The sequence below is a fragment of the Orycteropus afer genome, unplaced genomic scaffold (genome assembly GCF_000298275.1).
Source record: "Orycteropus afer afer isolate SDZICR_OR568_19922 unplaced genomic scaffold, OryAfe1.0 scaffold00100, whole genome shotgun sequence".
NCBI lineage: Eukaryota > Metazoa > Chordata > Mammalia > Tubulidentata > Orycteropodidae > Orycteropus > Orycteropus afer.
In genome coordinates this window covers 7364108-7373791 of record NW_006921687.1, presented here as the reverse complement: position 1 = coordinate 7373791, position 9684 = coordinate 7364108, and the positions used below count along the sequence as shown (strand labels likewise).

At 38.6% G+C, this 9684-nt stretch overlaps 1 protein-coding gene across 1 annotated transcript in view; it reads right to left on the bottom strand.

Annotated features, from left to right (window-relative positions):
• Positions 1–6935: 6935 nt before the first annotated feature.
• SINHCAF (SIN3-HDAC complex associated factor) overlaps positions 6936–9684 on the bottom strand; it is a 22896-nt gene continuing 20147 nt past the window's right edge. The window contains exon 5 of the mRNA XM_007943175.2: positions 6936–7095. Within this exon, the coding sequence (XP_007941366.1) occupies positions 6936–7095 (160 nt within the window). The remainder of the gene's footprint in view (positions 7096–9684) is intronic.

Below are 9684 nucleotides of genomic sequence, written 5' to 3'. Positions count from 1 at the left end.
TGGGAAGAGTGCTGTTACATTGTGGGGAATGAGACCAATATCACAAAACAAAATGTGTACGAACTGTTGAATGGAAAATCATTTTGCTCTTATAAACTTTCACTCAAATCAGAATAAAGTTTTTTTGTTTTTTTTTTTTTTAAATAAAGGTCTTGGGACATTGGAAGGTCACTAAACAATGAAGCAGGCATGTGACATAGTTTTGTATTTTTTTGATCATTCTGGCTGCTATGACAAGTGAATGGTGTGGTATGGAGAAGAGGGTTAGACTTGTACGTGATAGTGAAGATGGAAAGAAGTGAATGACTTTAAGAGGAATTTTAGGGGATAGAATAGACAACTTAGAATTGAAGAGATGATTAGGTATATTAGTAGATGAGTAGGTATAAGGAAGACTGCGGAGTAATATATTCCTAGGTTTTGGCTTGAATTATTTGCAGATAAAAGAAAATGAACTTTTAAAGGTGAGTGAGGAATGAGGGGTAATTATTTCAGTTTCAGCTATAAGAAACCCTAGTGAAGGTGTTCTAAGATGGGAACATTTGGAGTCTAGGAAAGAAGTCTGAGCTTGTGTTGGCTTATCTTCCATTGCTCCAGACCCATTCTCATTGGGGAAGCTCATCTGAATGGCCTATGTCAACCAGCTCCCTTGCCTTTCTGCATCTGATTGGAGTTCATCAATCTGGAGAGTAAAACAGACATATTTCTGCTGCTTTTCGCAATCCCCCAACCTTTTTTTATATAGTCTGTCTACATTAACTATCCATTAACTATCCTTCCTCCCAACTCTTCAGACCTAATTGTAGGAAACACTACCCTAGTATTTTTAAGGTCTTATATTATTACTAGGAATTGTGCTCTCCCATGAGGTTTTCCTACACCATGCAGACAGACCCCTTTGTAAAAAGACCCTTTCAAATCTTCCCTCAAATTATCCAATTTGAGTTATGCCACCTATTTCTGCCAGCATTCTGATATAAAACACTACAGATAAAGAGTTGGGAGAAACCTGAATAGAGATTTGGGGACATGGAAATGGACAGTCTGGGAAGAGGGCCAAAGATCAAGCCTAGGCTGATGAGCATTTAGTAAGGTAAGAGGAGAACCTGGAGATGATAGTGTTATCAGCCAACAATGTTTTATCAAGTGTTGTTGAGAGGCTGTATGAGTAACATTAGGGTTTTGAATTTACTCATTGGTGACCCTTGTGGTGGGGGGCAGAATTAACATGGTAGTAGACAGAAGGTTGCTGGAGGTGAAGAAGATACTTTTTAGCTTAAAATAAACCAACCAACCAAAAACTCAAAACAAACCAATAAAACCCCATGACATAATTGTTCAGGTTCCTATTTTAATTAATAACTTGAAGATTCTTGATTTTTCTGTGCCTTCATTTTTGAGATTTAAATATTAATGTACATAAAACAGCCATTCTTCCTTGTAGTTGCAAAAACCCAATACCTAGATAGGATTAAGCTAATATAAGGAAGCTATAGAAGCGTAGAGAATAGAAGTTCTAAAATAGAGTAAATTACGTTTTACTCCATTCAGATACTGAGAAAAAGGACAGGCTTTCACAAAACCTTTTCAGGCGCTCTAAACTGAATGATTAAGCTCTTTCACACTGAAGCTTGCAAAAATGTTCAAGACCCCCCTACTCAACATACAATAATAAGCACTAACTAGGTTGTTAGGTATTTGATACCTAAAGCATTCACACAATTACAATGAGTAACTCCACAGCCTGAGAAATTACTAGACAGAACCCTCCAATCCCTTTCTTTGAGAACACAAGTCTGTGAAATTATCCATCTTTGATCCAACTTAGCTTTCTCCCTTCCCAGTTCACTGAACATCACATAAACATGACTGCCAGGGCACCACAATGCTAAATCTGAGGCAATAGAAAACTGTTCTAGGGATGCCGAAGTAAGAGGCTCCCTGGCTATCTTTAATTCTTCACTGCAGAACACTGCCAGTTAAGTACTGGCTGCTCTGATTCTTAGAATTGTCTTACTAAACCTCCAAGACTATTTTCTCCATGAAAAGACCGCACAGAATATGTACACTGAACATCAACAAAACAAAAAGCAAAATTTGACTAGCATTGAAATAAAGGTCAATCTCAACAAGGGTAAAACTTGCCTCTCATTTTCAGCCTTCAGAAGGTAAAGAAAGCAGAGACCCATGAGTAGGCTAAGAAACACCACTATTACAGCAGGGATAAGGTCTAATTTGAAGAGCAAAGACTTTGAAATTTTTTTAAAAAAAGGATTTTTTTCCAAGGTCATCTTTTGCATATCCACTTACCTGTGAAACTAGTGTGGGTTTATTTACTTTGTAGGATCGTTATCTGCTTAAAAGTTCCCAATGAATAATTGATGCTTCACAACAGGGGTGGGGGGTGGCTATACAAAGTGCTTTCATTGTAAGGAAAAGAGGCCCAATCTCAGGGGATTCAGGTTGTTTTTTTAAAAAACTGTATTGCTATAGCAGACTCTTAAGGTGGTCCCCAGGATCCCCACTAACACCCTCTTCCTGTTCGTTTTGTATAATTGCCTCCACTTGAACATCCTAAGACAACTCTATCTTGCACCATCTTCCTCATAGACTGGCTCTAGAAACTTTTTACCTATTCACTGAATATAAGCAGCCATGTTGGGAAACCCCACATGGCTAGGAACTGAAGGTAGCCTCCAACTTGGAAAAAGCTTGGGATCTCAGTCCTTATAGCCAAAGGAAATAAATTTAGCCACAACCTGAGTGAGCTTGGAAAGATTCTTCTATCCAGCCTCCAGATGAGAAGGCACTCCAATTGACACCTCATTGTAGCTTTTGAGACCCTAAACTTAAGTCCCTGCTAAGATGTGCCCAGACTCCATAACCACAAAAAGATAAAAGATGTGTGTTGTGGTTATTTGTTGTGCAATAGATAGCTTTTTACAAACCTAACTCAACAATTTCATAGTAGCTAGATAAGATACTGGCCTAAACATTTGGACTATCCCAAAGCATTAAGACTTACTAGGAGCTCTGGTAGCGTAGTGCCTAAAGCATTTAACTGCTAACCAGAAGGCTGGCGGTTCAAACCCACCAGCCACTCCTCGGAAGGAACATCAGGCAATCTACTTCTGTAGTGATACTGCCTCAGAAACCCAAGGAGGACTCGCTATGAGCCGGGTCCGACTCGACAGCACTAACAACAATAACCAGGTCAGCGGTTCAAAACATCCAGCTGCTTTGCGGAAGGAAGATGAGGTCATCTATTTGGAAAAAGATTTACAGCCTCGGAAACCCAATGGGGTCACCATGAGTTGGAATCAACTCAGTAGCAGTTTGGTTTTGTTTAACAGTATAGCTCTGGTGGCACAGTGCCTAAGCCATTTGACTGCTAACCAGAAGGTTGGCAGTTCAAACCCACTAGCCACATGGTGGAAAGTAGATGGGGCAATCTTATAGAGATTTACTGCCTCAGAAACCCAATGGGGTCACTATGAGTTGGAATGGGAGTTTTGGTAGCATAGTGCCTAAGGCACTTGACTGCTAACCAGAAGGCTGCCAGTTCAAACCCACCAGCCACTTCTCGGAAGGAAGGTTGGGCAATCTACTTCCGTAATGATACTGCCTTGGAAACCCAAGGAGGGGTCGCTATGTGTCGAGTCCGACTCCATGGCATATAACAACATGAATTGGAATAGACTAGATGGCAGCGAGTTTACTTTTTAATAGTATAAAAAGTGGTCCTCACTATCCATCTCAGGGTAATAAGGCAACTTGTTTTCAAAACTTTCTGACATACTCTTTGAATTCTTCATTATTGTGTGAAGTAAGTGGCTAAATTTATTTTACTTAATAGGCAAGGATGCTCACAAAGGCCAAATGACTCAAATGGCTAATAAGGGCCAGAGTCAGGAACTAAAGAATATAGGTCAAAATCTGCCTTTTCCTATAACTAACTTGTAACTCTCAATGATGCTTCCTATGATGCCCGCACACAACGAAACATTACAGACATTAAAATATTGGGGACACTTGGTCTCAAAGTCATCTCATTTACTAAGTTAATTTTTGTGCATTACAGTTAAAATGTCTTAGTAAAAAAGAAACCAAACTTAGTAATATTCCCTCATGGCCTGTTATAAAACTAAGGGATTATACTGAATAAAGAGGTCATTGGTAGGTTGGTGGTAGAATTCTCACCTTCCACTTAAGAGATCCAGGTTGAATTCCCAGCCAGTACAGCTTACGGAAGTTGTTGTTGTCATGTGCCCTCAAGTCACACACCCCCCACTCATAGCAACCCCTCCTTGGTTGCCGAGGCAGTAACACTACGGCAGTAACACTACGTAAGTAGATTGCCCAACCTTCCTTCCCAAGAGCGGCTGGTAGGTTTGAACCGCCAGCCTTCTGGTTAGCAGTCAAGTGCCTTAGGCACCATGCTACCAGAGCTCCTAGCTTATGGAAGGGAGCTCTGGTAGTGTAGTGTCTAAGGCATTTGACTGCTAACCAGAAAAGCTGGTGGTTCAAACCCACAAGCCACTCCTTGGAAAGAAGATTGGTCAATATACTTCCGTAGTGATACTGCCTCAGACACCGAAGGAGGGGTCACTAAGAGTTGGATCTAACTTGACGGCAGTGAGTTTTTTTGGGTTTTTTTTTTTACAGCTTATGGGCAGCCAACATCAGTCTGTTAGTGAAGGATTGTATGTTGCTATGATGCTGAATAGGTTTTAGCAGTTTCCAGACAAAGACAAGCTAGGAAGAAAGGCCTGGTGACCTATTTCCAAAAATCAGCCAATCAAACTCTATGGATCACAAAGGTCCAGGCAACATTTACTTCCATTGTGCACGGGGGCAACATGAGTCAGGGAGTGACTTCAAGGCAGCTAACAAGTATCTGTGAGGACTGAAAACATTATTCTTACCAAAGAAGATCTTTCAAACAAAATCACACAAAGCCTTTTTATTTTCTAATAAGACTAAATTTATTCAATACCCTAGTAAAAGTTTTGATTATAAGTATCCAATAGTATAAAAAGTACAAAACAGATTTGTAGATTTCTAATATATTAATACAAAGTGCATGACTACATACAGTAACCCTACAGGCAAAGAGGTGGAAGGGGAAAAAGAAGACTGTGGTTGAGCTCTAGTAATAAATAAATAAATACAGAAGTAGAGATGACCCATATTATAGTATATTCTACCACCAATACTGTAGCCAAAATGTACAAAAGAGAGAGAGAGAAAGAGAGAAGAAACCTTTTCAAACAAAACTCAGAGGGAAGATGGTAAGGCTGGGACTCTTGTAATATACCTCAAAAGCTGTGGGAGAGGTGACCCAACTCACTGTGTAGTCTGTGCATATGGTGGCATGTAGCATGTAGGCTTATTCCAAAAAGAGAAATATAGAATCTTAGATTAGTTTAGATTATGAACTATAAAACTATAGGATGCCTATAAAAAGTGGCTCACTCCTTATTGGTATGTATACTATCCAATTTTTAAAATCCAGTTTTAAAAATAAGCAATGACTATTGCTACTATAAGGTAGGCAAAATGCTCCTCCCTCATTATGAAATATCTTAACTGGTGATAGTTTTTTCCTGAACTTTTAGAAAAGAGGCAATGAGAGTACTTTGGTTTGGGATCAAGTGAAGAGTCCTTTAATGAAGATCTTAGACTTGAAGACATCTACATTCAGGATTTATTTATCACCCAAAATCTCAATGTTCAGAAAGGTTGGCTAAACGAAGCCAAACCAAAAATCAACCCATTCAGCAATGGCATACACCTCTTTTCTTTCAGTAGAATTGTACTTTAAATATACTGGGGTGTGGGGGGGTGGGGAGTGGAGGGGGAGGCAACTAATAGTTAAAACCAGTCAAACACCCACTCTACAGAGATAAAACCTTCACAAAGGTCAACTGAAGTAATCCAGAGCCAGAACTGAATTGTGCAGATTTTCAATGAAGCCACCAAACAGTCATTATAACACAAAAGTCAAATATTTACACACTAGGCAAGCCCTCCAAGAAATGTGCCCCAAGAAGCATTAACCTTTGTTTTACGCCAACTTCAAGACTTGCTCATTTTATTTTCCAGATAGTTTCATGTTTTTAATAGAGTGTGCTCTCTATCATGTGGTAATGCTTTGGTACCAATTTAGGCTTGCTTATCTTAAAAACTTGTCATTTCCCCAAGAGAAACTTTGATTCTGGTTTGGAAGTTTCATATAAATTATTTATCAAATATTAATATGGAGGGAGATGAAACTAGATGCAACATACACAGTCAAATTACTTCACTGTATACTGAGTCATTACTTTTTCCTTCAAGGTTATTTGTACCTGAAAGCTTAGTTTGTCTTGCTTAATATTTCAGTAGTATAAGGTTTGAATCATTAGAACATTGACACAAGACCTTAATATTTCAAAATTATTAACAAATACCTCTAGGGGTAGGTTCATGTTACTGAGTAATGACAAATTTATCATCATGAGGTTAAACAAGTATAGCCAGCCATCTTTAAAAAATGCCCCAACCACTGCTTCTCAATATAGAAAGACTGAAACTACGTACGGTTTATCATACAACAAAATCCCATCTCTGTCCCCTGAAATTCCCCTTTTCATTCATTAGAAGGGGATTTTTAAAAAAAGACTTAAAGAGCACTTTACAGCAGCATTCAGCTTTCCTATGAAATACTCAGCATCTTAAATATTATGTACATTTTTTTTTTTTTTTTTTAAGTGAGAACTAGATACTGGCTTCAAAGTTTGTGGAACTGGGGAGAAAAATAACACATTCAAAACCATTCTACATATTGTCTTTTGGCGGAATAGCAAGTATCCGAGTTAAAAACAGGAGGGTTACTTAGTTGCATCTTTCCAAATTTTAAATCATTTTGTGTTCCCTTTCTACATACACCTCAGTCACCACTCCTGAGTGGAGATGGGGAGAGGCTCTGGCCCCTGCTCCTCTGGCTTCTCTGCAGCTGCTTTCTTATTGCTGCAGCAAGGCTTGAAGAGATGAGTGTCAATGAGGACTTCCCCAAAACGGCCTTTATAGATAATCCCACAACATATTTTCTGTCTAAAATAAAAAACGGGGGAGAGAGAAAAATTAATTAGTAAGGCAGAAAAACAGGAATGAAAAAAAGGGGGGGGGGGTAGAAATCTACTTAGTATAAGTAGTATAACATGATGAAAAAGGTCCTGCTTCTGCAATCTTACCACATTTCACACAAATGTGTTCCTAAAGTGACCCCAGTTAGTTAAGTGATGGAAATTACCCAGGTCCCTTAAAGGCCACACTGGAAATTTATCAAATATTAAAAGGGAAGACATTCTGAGAGAAAAGTTTCAGAGGCTACTCCTGAAAGGGAAAAAAAAAAAAAAAAAAAAACACTGCTATATGTGATGAAAGCAGGGGGAAGGAAACATTACACTGTGGGAGAGGAAATAACCGTTCGATAAGCATGTAATATAAAACAGTTTTGGCAACTGTCTTCCTCCTTCTTCTCCCTCAAATTTAGAAATGGCCCATAAACCCATCTTTTCTAATATTTTACCAAAATGATGTTTTATTTGAAAATAAACAGTACCAATCACAACTCTCTACCATGCAATAGTCTCTAGAGGAATCTCCAAATATTTAAAGTAAACTTCCTACTGATATGTAATACACTTACAGAGAAGGACACAGCTCTTGCCCAAACTTTATTATTATTTTCACCAAACCTTTTTTATTTATTTCTCCAATTAGCAAAATGAAATGTCAGCAGGTACTCCTAACATAGTTCTTTTTTGAGTTGTGCACATATAGCACTGTGCCAATATTATGTACATTATTTTTAAAAGATACAGAAACAGAGGGAAAGGAAAGAATGAGAAGAAATAAACAGAAATAGACATTCTACTGTTTACTTTGTACACCTTGACCAGCCTTGCATATCATGTTGGATATCACAGTTTTAGAGATAGTGACAACATGCTGCATTCACAACCAGATGAACTGGAAGCTCTATCATGGGCTTGGTCACATCTGGTCTCAACTGCACATCAACTCAATCTCTACAAATACACTGGACAGACATCTAAGCTGTCCTAAAGGTTCAGGACTATGGTCACAAAACTTGTGATATCCAAGAATTGCATTCCACATTGGCATCTCTTCATCTGCAACAGCAGTATTCTGGAGTAAGTGCATTTGGAGAAGAACACAGGTGTATTTTCTTTCTCTTTTGTGATACTGAAAAACTAACTGCAGAAAATGATAAGGGTTGGCTTTTAATTTTTGTTAAAGATTAAAATTAACAAAAACCAAACCAAACCTACTGCCATTGAGTCGGATCCAACTCATAGCGACACCTCCTTGGTTTTCCAAGGCAGTATCACTACAGAAGTAGATTGCCCAACCTTCCTTCCAACGAGTGGCTGGTGGGTTTGAACTGCTAGCCTTCTGGTTAGCAGTCAAATACCTTAGGCACTATGCCACCACAGCTCCCAAGATTAAAATTATTTTAGTCAAAAGGAAATAGATTTCTCTTAACATTTAAACATGTTTCTAAGACCTACATTTGAGCTGAAATAATTACTTAGCTTACTGTGCATGAAGGATTGGATTAGCTCCAGTTCTAGCTCTACCACTAACTAGATGAGTGACCATTAGGTAAGTTTCTTCATCTGTAAAATGAGGGCATGAAAATGGATGATCTCCAATCTCCTGTAATTCTGTGATAATAGACTAGTCTCAAGAGTATTATGTGTGACTAGCACCACCTTGTGGACATTCATATAGTAATATAAGGGACACTACATCATCAGGTCAGAGAAGCTGCTGGTTAAAATAGCAACAAAGGGGTCAATTCCTCCAAGTAATACTATATGGCAGCCCTGTCAACAATTTTTACTGGGTATATATGACATACTTTCTCAGAAGAAAATGCAAATCATAATATTCAACTATACTATAACAGACTTCTTTTTGCTTAAAGACATTTCTTCCTTTTGAAGATTGAGAGCCTGGCATCCCAAGGATATTCTAGAAAGTCAGGAAGACATTCCTACTGCATCTCCCATCACTGGCTTATTTGGAAAAGAAGAAAGTTATGAGACCTGAAATCTGTCTGATGGAAAGTTTAAGAACTGCTAGAGCCAAAAGCACCCCTGAAGTTGTGTGCTCGGGTGGCCACAGCATAACTGGGAAGACAAGGTACCATTTCTGTAGAATACAGTTGGTATGGTGCTCCCTTGATATTGTTCCAGGAGGCTATGCTGGCCACAGTGGACAACTGGCTTTGCTTAAACTAACTTTGTTGGGAGATTTTAGCCTGGAGGCTGAAGTGTGTTTTACTATTTCAGCATGTTTTATGAATTGGTTCCACAGTGCTGATAAACTACAGCCCAATTTTCTCTTTCAAAAATCTTCCAGAGTCTGTCTTGGCCTCCCCCTGCATTTCAGCACACTTTTGTGTAGCTTAATTATGTCTGGCAAAGCTTCATACCATCTATACAATTTCCCAATCCTGGAATTCATGTGCTGCCAAAGCATAATAACGTTGTAGTGAATACATTTTCTCATGTAAGCACTGAAACCTAAGAAAGCCTTTTTCTCTCTCTTTTTTTTTTTGGTCTTCATGTGAACTGCTTAAGACCTTCTCTAAGTTTACCATAATTATAT